The 12,977-nt window shown below is 41.6% G+C and overlaps 1 protein-coding gene across 5 annotated transcripts in view; it reads left to right on the top strand.

Annotated features, from left to right (window-relative positions):
• Positions 1 to 12,977, top strand: part of msi2a (musashi RNA-binding protein 2a) — a 219,237-nt gene that overhangs the window by 163,896 nt on the left and 42,364 nt on the right. For all 5 annotated transcript variants that reach the window (XM_058412541.1, XM_058412543.1, XM_058412540.1 and 2 more), the window contains exon 9: positions 512 to 594. In XM_058412541.1, coding sequence (XP_058268524.1) covers positions 512 to 594 — 83 coding nt within the window. The remainder of the gene's footprint in view (positions 1 to 511; positions 595 to 12,977) is intronic.

Genomic DNA, 12,977 nt, shown 5'->3' with positions numbered 1-12,977 from the left:
GGAGAGGGTTAAGCTTTTATTTAATAAATATGAAGAAAAAGAATCCCATGGTCAGTGACACATTTCAGATATTGTCTGCTCCTGTATTACCATAAAAACGAGAGCTTGTTATACAGTGAAATTTCAATGAAGGGAACACAAAATGCATTTAATGAAATTCAGATGCTGGAGAGCGGGTTTCCGTGAATCTCATTAAGCAGGCTTTGTGCTGTTTTCCCATCTCCCTCTTTGTGTGGAGGAGCCTCTCCACCGTGTCTAATAATGTCAGAGATTTCATCATTGGCCTGGTTTCAAAAAGACAATGTCTGTTTAGTGGTTAAAGGCACAATGATGTTTAAGGCAGTCATAGTTTTCATCTGTTACTTACTCAGATTCACCGCTGATCAAATGGACATTACAACTCGCAGAACATGACCCTTATTATTATTATTATTATTATTTTTTGCTGAACCTTTCTAACCAGTACATTATGTATTCAATCCTTTTCTGTTTTGTCTCTGTTTCTCTGCAGGCTTTGGCTTCGTAACTTTCGAGAATGAAGACGTTGTAGAGAAAGTCTGTGAAATTCATTTCCATGAAATCAATAATAAAATGGTAAGTGTTCTTCATTTTGCAAATCTGTAGGCAATTTTACTTGGATTAATATTTGATTTCCCATTTGCTGAAGCCCTAATGACGTGTATTTTTTGACTTGGAATGTGTGTGGATGTAAGCTACAAATTTCAGCCGTAGTCATGTGTATGTGCTGTCCAGGTAGCATGAAATTGTGTGCAAAAACTGTCAGTTAACAGTAAAAAGACAGAAATCTGTTTCTTCTGCTCTTTGCAAATCCCTACACTTTAGTTGGCAGAGAAAAGGAGAGAGAGAAACCGATAGACTTGGCAGCAGCTGACTTCATTAAAGATGGATTATCGCCTTTGCGATCCTTGTAATGACCAGCCTTGGCCCTCAAGCTGGCTGCGTCACACAGCTGATCTCCCAGGGCCACACACCACAGGATGGGCAGCTATTTTATGAGTTTATGCAAATTCTGATTAGAAATATCACTTTTGGAGGTTTAGTTTTCTGAAGGCATACACAGATGGTGCTTGATGGAGTAATCAAGTAACAAGTTTAGGAGAAAGACTTCAACTCCTGTAAATTCCACTCTCTCCTTTGTGCTGTTTATGACAGAGCTTCATCACTTTGTCACACTGCAGTGCCTTGTCTACTCGCTACAATCCAATGAATCCTTCCCAAGACTCTTCAGGAGTCACGAAATACGAAGTCTGGCTATCTAGTGAAAAATAGAACTAGGAGACCAAGTTGTTCCCCTTTATTATACTTCCACAATCACTTTTCTTGCCTCTCAGCTGAAGGAGGGGTCTGCATTCAGAAGCTGCTGACCAGTGAATAGATGCAGAAAGATGTGCAGAATCATAGAAAAAGATAGATGGCTACATTGATAATATGGCTGGTTTGGTTGGTCAAGTGCTTGACCTAGGCTTCATCCACATGTATACAATATTTTTAAAAACATATAGGATTTCTTTGCCTGCACTTTGACCTCTTGCCCACATGAAAACAATGTTTTGGGTCACTCAGATTTGATCGATTTTATGGGAGTTGTTTCAGAAAGAGTATTTGTGTGGGTGGGAATGTTTTTGAAATCTGGAATGTTCCCAGAAATGTCCATATACATGTGGACCTTAGAAGAGCAGGACCTGGTTGTGGAGCTAAAGTCATGCCCTAAGATAGCAGAAGCTGAGAAAAATCAGGGCTCCAAAGGTCCTCCTGCCCAATGTCTTCTTGTTCTATCAGACACAGACTTGTTTGATTGACGGGGACCACAGAGCAGAAAGCAGTTGGAGAATGGAGACACTACTCTCTCTCCCTCATGCTTTCTCTGTCTTCCCCCGGGTACTATATATGTGTACCAGCCAGCGATTGATGTCTGCCTTTGGCCCCTCTGAGACAACATGGGATGGCTCAGTGAGGGCTCGACCTGTGGGCTTTGGGTATCAAGAACAGAATCCCTGTTCTAGACACATGCTCTCTCTCTCTCTCACACACACACACACGCGCACACACACACACACACACACACACACACATACATTCATTTTCTGTCCTCTCCCTCTTTCCTCCCTCTCCAACCCTGTCACACACCGCCTGTTCAGATCTTGGGGAAAGACACAGTATCTGGCTTCAGATTCATGAAAACCAGACAGTGCAATCAATTTTTATATGATAGTGCATCAGATGCTTTCATCACTAGGGAGCACCAAAGCCAGGGTCCTGGTTCTACGTCTTATCTCTGGCACTTTCCTCCTCCCGGCACTGTTCATGCCATCCATCGCATGCCTGTCTCCAAAATGAGCCTGCCAGGAAATTGCATGCATCATTATTACCAGATGAGTAACCTCAGGGCAGGCAAAAAACCAAAATGAAGTGAGTGGAAAAAGAATAGACCATATTTCAAAATGCTGCATTTAATAGAGGCCATTTGGTTCATGTACATGACAACAGTGGTTCTTCTGTTGCATTGGTGACATTTCACTGGCTCCATTTTAAATGAAAGAGATGTAGGAGTGAGTAAGAAAAGCTTAGTTTGGAGCATGGGTGAAGAGTTTGGTGCCTTCCTGCCCCCGCCTTCAGTGTTCATTTCAGAGATGAAAACTCTCTTTCTCTGCCAGCAAGATCAAAGCAGACTCAGAAGCATCACCTGCTTGCAGCCTCATTGCTTATTTGACTTGCTAATTTGCTACCATCATCCTCATCATTATGATGACTGTTATTACTATTTTGTAAACCTCAAGCCAGTGCTTCATTTGGGATATTTGGAAAGCTACAGTTTTCCCCCCATTTCCCCTTTCTTCTTTGCTGTAACCATCTGTTGAGGTAACACTTTAAGCTATGAGCCAGGTGCCCCCTTACACCTACAACCCAGATGGACCTGGGAGGGATTCCAGCACAGCAGGGGACTGGGAGAGAGGGAGAGAACAAGACGAAAAGAGGGGAACCCTCCTGCTGCCAGCTGCCTTTGATTTTCCACTTTGGACACACAGCAGCCTATAAAACATTCAGGAGGCTCCTTCCTTCATCATTCTAAAACTAAAGCTTGGGTAAAGTCACGTATTGCTGGTTTAACATTTGGACTTATATCTGGAGGAAATGGAGATGGACGGATGGGATGGATAAAGGAGAGACCAGGAGTGGGAGAAATGCTTTGCTAGTTGCTTTGTGTTAACGTATGAGGTATGAGCGGTGAAAACATTTTAGGGGCGCCACAAATTTAAGAAGTGGCTCCTGGATGAACCGACACTAATCAGCCTGCCGGAAACCATCCACCAGCAATGTGCCCTTTTCTGCTGGTCCCCGTGGGAGTCTTTGATGTAGAGAAGCAAGCGTGACTGAATATCTTCCTAGACTCAATCCTGATTATTGTATTAGAGTGTGTATTAACAATACATTAGACCAAAGCCTGGATTTCAGATCAGTCCACATCAGTCACAACATTTCTAATCAAGAAGCCAGAGAATACAGATGCCTTGTTGTTTCAAGTATACTAAGATTCTCCAAGATTTAGACTGGTAAACGTCTGTACCCCTTCCTCCTTGATGTTCCCCCTATATACCCAGTGGCATCAGGTGTGAGCAAAGTCTAAACCTTCCTAAAGACTTCATACACTAAACAGTGTAATTTAGAGACTTTTGACTCATTATTTACAGCCTGCTAGAGGCTAGTGGAGAATTACAGCTCTCTCCATAACCCATGAAAAGTTACACTTGCAAGAGGCTCTTCCAGCTGGCTGAGATCCTTGCCCAGGATGCCTCATGTCAGGATGAGAGGAATGCCTGAATGCACTCTTCTGTCCACAGACCAGACACATGTGAAAAGATGGATAGATGGAAGGTGAGAAGTAAAGAGTGAGAACAGCAGAGCTCTTCATTCATAGACTTTTCAGATCTGATTACTGCTGCTGCCTCCGCTCGCTCTCCCTAGGGCTGCTGGGAATCAGGAACGAGAGAGTGATTGAGAAAATGGCCTTCGCTTGCTCCGTCCCTGCCTCCCTCCCTTTCTCTCTTTCCTCAATGGCTCCTGATCACTCCCTTCTTGCTTGTTAAGATGTGAGTTCTGCCTCATCAACAAAATGCAGGAAATGGCAGTGCATACCAATAAGCCTCGTTCTCTCCCTTGTACCCCCGTCGTCTTTCTCTCCAGCTCTCCTCCACTCTGCTTTTGTCATTTTTGGCACAATTTGGCTCCAGCAGTGGGCCAGTTATCTGAGGAACTGGCTGCTGGAGCTTATCTGTTTGCCTGTAGAGCAGCTTGAGTGACCATCTCACAGATAATGACCCAGTCATTAAGACTCAGTGCTTTTGCTCTGCCTCAAAGCCTGGGACAGACTGCAAACTTGCTTCCCCAGATGTTGGACAGAGAGAAAGAGAGAGGGTGAGCTTAGAGAAGAGGGATCTAGCAGATCAGAGCCTGTGCATTCTCTCATGCCACATTTATCACAGCCACTCAGAATGTCATTAATTTGTGCAGTGCGACTAATGGACTGATGTAGTGGGTTATGATGACGGATGAGCAGGGAGGCGACACACACACGCTTTTTTTTTTGTTTGTTTGTTTGCTTGCTTGCTTTTTGCTTTTCTGACAGAATTCCTTTCCAGATTTCCACCCTCCATTCAGTCATCTTGTAGCTCCTTACTCCTGTTTGATAAACATTAAGCTAATCTAGCTCAAATATATTGCTACTGCAATCAGTGCCTTAAACCCCTAAGGGGGATTGATTGCTAATTAATTGATTGGACACCACTGCAGTTCAGATTACTTTCTCTGATGCCTCCCTCTTACACCAGCCCTTTTGTAGCTCTGCTTGACCCTTTGTGCTTTGACCTCACAGTGATGTAAGCAAACAGTTAATTTTCTCTGTCATTTCTGAACAAACACAAGTGCTCCATGACTGCTTGTATGAGATACATCTGTCATTGCCTTGGCTTCTTTTTCTTTTCCCTGGAAGATTTTTAAAGTAAACAGTTAATCTTGGGAGGGTTGGACATCACATTTTAGCCGACGAATCCTACACTGGTGGAATAATTTTCTTCAACTAGCAGACCTGCCAAGCTTTCTGCATTTAGCAAAAGAAATACAGTTTAACATCTCAGTAAGTTACTGCAAGTTATCACTCAGAAGTACACAAAAAGAGAAGACTTTTCTCCTTGTTAAAACTGTATCTTAATCTGGGATTAACTGACCCCCCTATATTAACTGACCCCCCTGGAAGCCCCGCCTGCTTGTCCCTTGTCCCTTGTCATATTAGTAATCATCAGCATTCAGTCAGGCTAAATAAAGAATGTTGGGGGTTTATTGATGTGAAATAAAATACAGCAATGTGTGTTGTTCTTGGGTTACATCAAATGGGAGCCTCCAAGAATCTTTCTTTCTATTTTTCTTTCTTTTAAGGCTTTATCATTTGGTCTTTGCTAGCAGTTGATGAATCTCAATTCTATTGTGCATATGAGACTTCTAAATATTATGCAAAAACAAACAATTTCAAACCTTTTAATCACAGTGTTGATAAATGAGGGCCCTGGTGTAATCTTTTAAGGTAATTACCAAACAGTTTAAGAGCTGCATTGATGAGCATTAGAACAGAGTAACCAGTAAACACTGCTTTCTTGTGTATATCCACACTTTTTTATCTAGTTAGTATTTAAGCCAAATATGTTTTCTGGAACCAGCTGCCCAACGCTGACATACATAACAGCGGAGAAATACGGAGGAAACTGTCCTGAAGAAAGCTAATGAATGACGCAGATACGCTGTTATTCAGAGCCTGACCTTGCCCAGGGAGAGTAGTGCTGGAAACTGACTTGCACAGTACATTAGCTCGCCTTCATACAAAAGCTGAAGGAAGACAGAAAGCCAAGGAAAAGTCTTCCTCAGGCTACAGTGAGAGCTGCGTATTATGTAGCTTTGATGGGAAGGAGAGCTATTAGTATGGTGTACGGTAGCATCAAGCTGCATGCAGTGAAGTATAGTGGCTTTCCTTTTCTTTTCTTTTTTCCTGCTGAAACATATAGCTTCTGACAGTGTCGTTCAGGGGGATGGCTATGATGGAAGGGGAATATAGATTTCTGTGTCATAGGCAAAGTGTATCAATAATGCACACGCTCCCGCGTCTCAAAAGTAATCTCACTCATGCTCCTGTGAATTACATGCTGCTGTTAAGCTGGGGCTTTTCTGATGGATTCGAACAGCCAATCAGGCAGCGCTTTCTCATTTGTCATGTGTGTAACTGTGAGTAAGTGTCAGAGTGTTTGTGTGGTGGTGTAAAAACTCTAAAATTCAGAGGCCACAGTATATAAGGCCCAACTAAAGGCCTTTATAGATTTTTTCATACATCAGGCTTTGTGGCTCATAATTGAAGTGCTTGCTGCCTAGAGATGTCTTATGCACTGATCTAAAACTCACTTTTTTCCTCATAAAAGAGCTCAGAAGCTGGAATTCTGTACTTTTACACTTAGCCGTGGCAGGGAATGACAGCACTTTGAGTTAAGAAGGGAAGGGGCTCATGCCCAGTCAGAAAGGCTACATTGCATAATGTTTTCTTTGAGGTGCCGAGAGCTAATGTTCTTAAACATGTCATTTGTGATGTGTTTTTTTTTTTTTAGTTGAAAACCGTTGGCCTCAGGCCTGAATCTTCTCCTCGTTGTTTAGTCTGGTCCTACAAAAACACACGGCAAAAAAAAAAAAAAATCCCCATGAGCATCTCGTTATTATGAGAAAAACATCTTGTTACTAAAAGAAAAGCACCTCCTTAATACGAGAAAAGCATCGTTATTATGAGAAAAGCATCTCATTATAGGAGAAAGCATGCTCGCTGCTATGAGGAGCATCTCGTTACTAAAAGAAAAGCATTGTTGTTATGAGATGTAGTAACAAGATGCGATCCTCATAGTAACGGGATGTTTTTCTTGTAATAACAAAACGCTTTACTTGTAAATACATGGCAGCAATGTGCTTCCATATTGTGACCAATTACATAGAGTAAATCACCCAGTGATACATTTTTACTTTCCCTTAAATGGCATCGAATGGTTTTCCACACAATTCTTTGTTTCATGGTTTGATCAGAACGTCTGCGTCGTTCTAGACACGAACTTCATAATAATATCACTCTTGATGTTACAGCTTTATCAGTGATTTTCTGTAGTAGCTGTGCTTCACAGGTTTCTAGCCCTAATCCTGGAGAACCACCTGTCATGCACATTTGTTTTTGGAATCTGGTGTACATCATCCTGTGTGCTATAAATTATTTCTCTCACAGATTTCTACAAATGGTTCAGTGTTTACTGACCCTGAAGGTGCATCATAGTGTAATAATCTCATATTCATCTTTAACATGGTGGTCTTTTTGTTTAGGGATTTATGTTCTACATTCTAGAACAATACTGGAGATTTCAAAACTATGAACTATGAAATAACACACATGGACTTCAGTAATCCATATGTAACGACAACAAAAAACAGTCAGTTGTTATTTTAAGACACGAAGGTCAGGTGTTCTGGAATAGTTCTTGTAAGAACAGTATTGTCAAGTGCATTTGCAAAACCCATCAAGCACCATGATGAAACTGGCTCACATGAAGACCATCCCAGTAAAGCAAGACCAAAACTGACCTCTGCTGCAGAGGAGAAGTTCATTTAGAGTTACCAGCCTCAGAAATCACCAATTAACAGCACCTCAGATTAGAGCCGTTATGAAGGCTTTACAGAGCATCAGTAGCAGACATATCTCAATATCAACTGTTCAAACGACATTATTGTGTATTTCGGCCGCCTTCAGCATTGTTTTACAATGTAGAAAGAAATAAACATCAGGAAAGACCATGGAATTAGAAGGTGTGTCCAGACTTTTGACTGGTAGTGTAGGTTTTGGATATTTAAGGCCATTCTGCATGACAATTACACGTTTGTGTTTCCTTAGCTAAAACTGCAGTCAGACAAAAACACAAATAAATTATGACTGGTGACCGGTTCACGGGAATCTGGACATCAAAAAAGTTGTTTATTGTAGCAGAGGCAAAGAAAAATCGAAGTGAACTTTGTTCTTCGGTCTTTTTCACCAGTAGAAATATGACTGTTCTTTTAGAGGAGTCAGTGATTATCATGTGAGTCCATGTGCTAGGAGTTTTGTGGCAACTCTGGTGTGATTTTTTTTCATTATCCTCCAGCTGTGTGTAGTGCATGTATTGCTGCGCATTTTCGATGATTGAGCTGTAAATGTACAACGCACACACGAGTCAGTTGAAGATTTGAATACAGCATGGTTAAATAAAAAAGCAGTGCGGTAAATGCGTTCTTGGTTTGACAGGGTTGAACACACACTGTGCCGGAGCTGATAATGGATTCTGCACTTTCCCGGTGACTGCCAATAACGCCGCCTACCTCTGTTCTATAGGTTTCATTTAATTCTGTTCAGCAGAAAGTTCTTTTATGCTTGAATGCAGTTTGCTTTCTCCTTTCAGAGGCAAACTGTTGTGCGTTCTGAGCACAGCTGTGTAATTACACGTATGTACAATGCAGTTGTGTATGTGTATAAGTATATATGTGTATGAGACAGAGAGAGAGAGAAACACAATGTCCACGGTGTGGCGATCTGGCGGACCTGCCTGTAAGGCTTGTTTTCCTTTCTGCATTAAGTGGGATGAGAGTGCATTAACTGGGATGAACACATCAATGTTAGCGATGTGAAGTTAATGACAGAGAGGCAGATGTAGAGCTTTTACTGTCTATAGAATGCACGGAATCTTCTAGAAAGTGTGACCAATTTACTCAGCGATTTGGTCAATTAGAGTTAAAGAGCTCTCTTAACTATTATAGTCACCAGTTAATCGGGGAAACACCGCTGAGCAGATATATAGGTGCTGGATCTTTCTCATTCTCAGTGTGTGGTGCTGCTGCCACGAGGGGATCAGGTGCAGCAGTGTTCCGGGGTGAAACACAGTCCACCAACCAAATATCTCCAGGTGAATGATCAGAAACTGACACTGATTAAGACTAGAGAACAATTTACACACGATGTGCTCTCAGTGTACACCTTTTGTCTAAAACGTAAGAAAATAATCAGCAGCTCGGTGGTGTGATGAAGTTTTCCCACAATATCACATCCTGAAATTGACTAACGTCATACGTTTTATCCATTTTATGCTATGGGACAAGTTAGCATAGCATAGCAGCTGGAAACAGTTGTACCATCAGCAGGATCTCTTTTTGAAGTTAACAAGGCATAAAAAAAGCTCATGTTACAGTGAAAGCATAAAATGAAATCTCTGACACTGGAGACTCCTTCCAGAGACCTTTGTCCAACAGAAACGTCGCAATATTAACGATGACACATTTTTCTTTGTCAACTAACGCATTATTTTTTTTCTGTTTATTAATAGACTTGTTTAATTCAGATTGTTGTATAACTTACATTATACCCAGTGAATGAGCTGTTACTATAGAAACGATAACATATCAGAATAAGTACCTGAATATACGTCTGCGATTTGGATTACAGCCAGCGCTGCTGTTATAGAAAATAATATAGAAAATAACAATCAGACTCGAGAAGCCCTAGTAGACTACTGAGTCTTCTGTTGTGCTGAGGATGTGCTCAGCGGTGCTTCTGTGGTGGTGTAGTGAAGCAGATGGACTCTAGTCAGTGATCATCAGCGTGCTGTGGTGGACTGGCACTTTTGTGGGCTGCTTGGCAGTGTGGCAGCTGAGTGGGAGAAAACTGATTGTCACTCCCTTCCTTTCTCCTCTCTTTCCACCACCCAAACCAGCTTAGCCTTTCTCACAACTCTCTCCCAGACTGACGTCTTCTGCCAAACTGCCACGCCTCCCAATATTCTTCATATTCGTGTGAAAGGTTCAGTGTTTTACCGTCTCCAAGCCCGCACTCATATTCTCACATGGGACAGTAATATCAGCACTAGAAGGGGACATTTGAGCAAGCTAATAAGACATGCGCGCACACACACACACACACACACACAGCATCCCTGGAGGCACTTCCTACTCACCGCCCATCCACAGGCTCATTTTTAACCTCTCGCTGCAGGAATAACAAACCTGTGTGTGCCCTCTGTGTAACAGGAATAGCTGACGTTGACACTCCTTAAAAAAAAAAATCTTATATGTAAAACTCTGTGTTAAAAGTTGACACTGCACAACAGTAGAAAGCTGTATTTTCCAGTATCAGGGAGGTAGCGTTGAATGCTTGATTCTGATTGGTCAAAACGTGCTGATACATTCTTGTAAAATATTTACAAGTATATTATAGAATAGAATATTATAAAATATTGTGATGTTTTCTGTTAAGAGACATTGTAAGACATTTTTGACACACTACATGCTGCGTCACCCAGTTGTTGGTGACTTTACTGCTTCAGCATGCCCCCAAGTGGGTTATTTCTTACATATGGGCCACACAGTGATAGACATTAGATCTTCTTTTTTTTTTGACAAGCACAGCATGAAAGTTTAATCCAACATGTTGTCTCTTGGTTACTGATGACAGATCATTTCGACTAGCAGTTTTCAGTGTCATAGCAGTGTCAGGATTTGTTTTTTTTTAAAGTTAAGATCAGTCGTGTATCTGTGAGGAGCCATGGATTTAAAATTTTTATTGCTGTGACGTCTTGATATAAAAGTCGGGTCTGTAGCAGCACCTGCTTGGGTTAAAAGCAGCCTTCGAGGCAGCCTGAGGTCACTCACACACACACACACACACACAGAGAGCTAGAGGAGGCCATGTGTTTTTCTGCTGGAAAACTCACAGCTCTCTGCAAACGCCTGTCATCCTGAAGAGCGCAAGAGCTGGCCGCTTAAATGGAAAGGACTTGGCCCAAGAGGCCGCAAAAGCAACATCCAAAAAATGTGTGTTTATGGCACCAAGGAGGACGCCTTGAGCTGGCAACTTTCTCTGCATTTCCAGGTGTTCATTTACAGAGGTATCATTACCATCAGATCCGCGTTAGCGTGACTGCACAGTGTTGTTATCGAGTGTCTCGTGTTCTCACCCGCTAAGTAAACGTGTGCAACCCTCTTCTCTCTTTTGTATGTGATCGCCTCATTTTCTTTTTCTGCTTTCTTTACCACTGATTGAATCTAAAAATATTTCCTTGATTGTCCGGATGAATGCTGAGTGTGTCGGTGTGATGAGTGTCAGCAGGAGAGGTGTGTGTGTGTGGGCTCTCCTACACAACAACTGTCTTGGCCTCAGTTTTTTCTGACGTTTAAGAAGAGATGAATTGTGAATTGCAATCGAGAGAGAAAGAGAGAGAGCGAGAGAAAGAAAGAAAGAGAGAGAAGGGGAGCGAGCGAGCAGCCTTTAGGCCCTCAGATGGACAGGCCCGAGGCAGGCAGGCTGACGAGTCGATCACAGCTGCAGCAGAGCAGGGCGGCACGAAGCAGCAGACATTTTCAGTGAATACAAGCTTGGCCTACCAAAGAGCAGACTCCTGTCACAAGCTCGCATAGATATGAGAACACACACGGGAGCTGTCAGGACGAATCTCACAGCTCGAATGATATTTGAATTTTCATCATATTTACAGTTTTATAGTGTATGATCCCACCGTCTACTTTTAGTCGCCTTACGCAAGTCTGCTGAAACACACGGACGTGAAACTTTTTGGGGTCTTTTGTTTGTCTTAATAAATAAATACATGTCATTTTCATTATACACTGATCATCAAGAGTTATTCAGCAGCCTGTATTGACTAGCATTTCAGCTAAATAGGTACACGTGAACTGAGAAATATCTGTGATGAAATATTTCAATAATGAAGTGCCTTATAATCAGAGACTGGACGATGGAGAAAGATTTAGGGATTTTAGTCGACACTTTTTTTCATTGCCTGTAGTTGGGGAGACTGTAATAAAATGTCGAAATGTTCAGAAACACGACTGTCTAGGTTTAAAACAAACAAACAAAAATAAATAGATAAAATAATGTTTTCTAAAAGTCAAGAATTTAATTACTACATGTACTTTTACTTTTATAGTGTGTAGTGCTAGACACTAGGCATCAGGATCTGTTAAAGGTACCTACGTTAAGGTGAAGCCGATCACTTGAGAAATATAAGATCCAACTGCATACATGAATATTAATCTAAAACATCTAAAGATCTAGGAAAAAAACAGATTATGATTTTCTTTCCCTTGTTTATATGATACACACACATGCAGTATAACATTATAGGCTCATTAATATTCAAATGCATTTCAGTACTTAATCTGTTAAGTCATTAAAATTCAAATGCAATTTTAAAGGGAGTTTGACAGTGCCAACACACTCCTGTACAAGTACACAGACATTTTCTGAAACACACATCCATCTTCTTGTGGCTGTCACGTCCTGCTCTGTTTATCCATCTCCGAAGAATGGACACGGTTCTCTTCGCAGGTTTTTTTTTTTTTTTTTTTCCCTTTTCCTCTCCACGGTTGCAGTTGCGTCTGCTATGCATATGAGTGCATGTGTGTATTCATGTCTTTTCTTTTAGCAATATTTGAACACACACACACAGCTGAAAAGAAAAGCTGCTGTCCTCCTGTCTCTCAGTGACAGTGTGCACACACTCAGAGCTCACACACATCTGCTGTGGTCAGAAGCAAAGTGTCAGTCAGAGAAAGGGAGTGAAAGAGAGAGGTGGAGAGGAAGAGAGGAATATTTTGGTGATATCCGCCTGTCGATTTCAAGCCTGCGGGAGAGCGCTTTAAATAAAACAACACAAAGGCGAGCAGACGTCACAAACAGCACTGAAGAAGTAAACAGGGCAGAAATAGCATGTTGACTAATGGTAAATGTGCTATATTGTGCAACATGCATCCAACAGGGGGCACTGTTTTGTAACAGGGATGCACACAGATTAGGGGTGAGCACTAATAATAACAACACTATTAATAAAATAAATCAATAAGAAGATAATGGT

The sequence above is a fragment of the Hemibagrus wyckioides genome, linkage group LG16 (genome assembly GCF_019097595.1).
Source record: "Hemibagrus wyckioides isolate EC202008001 linkage group LG16, SWU_Hwy_1.0, whole genome shotgun sequence".
NCBI lineage: Eukaryota > Metazoa > Chordata > Actinopteri > Siluriformes > Bagridae > Hemibagrus > Hemibagrus wyckioides.
This window is presented reverse-complemented; position numbering and strand designations above follow the sequence as displayed.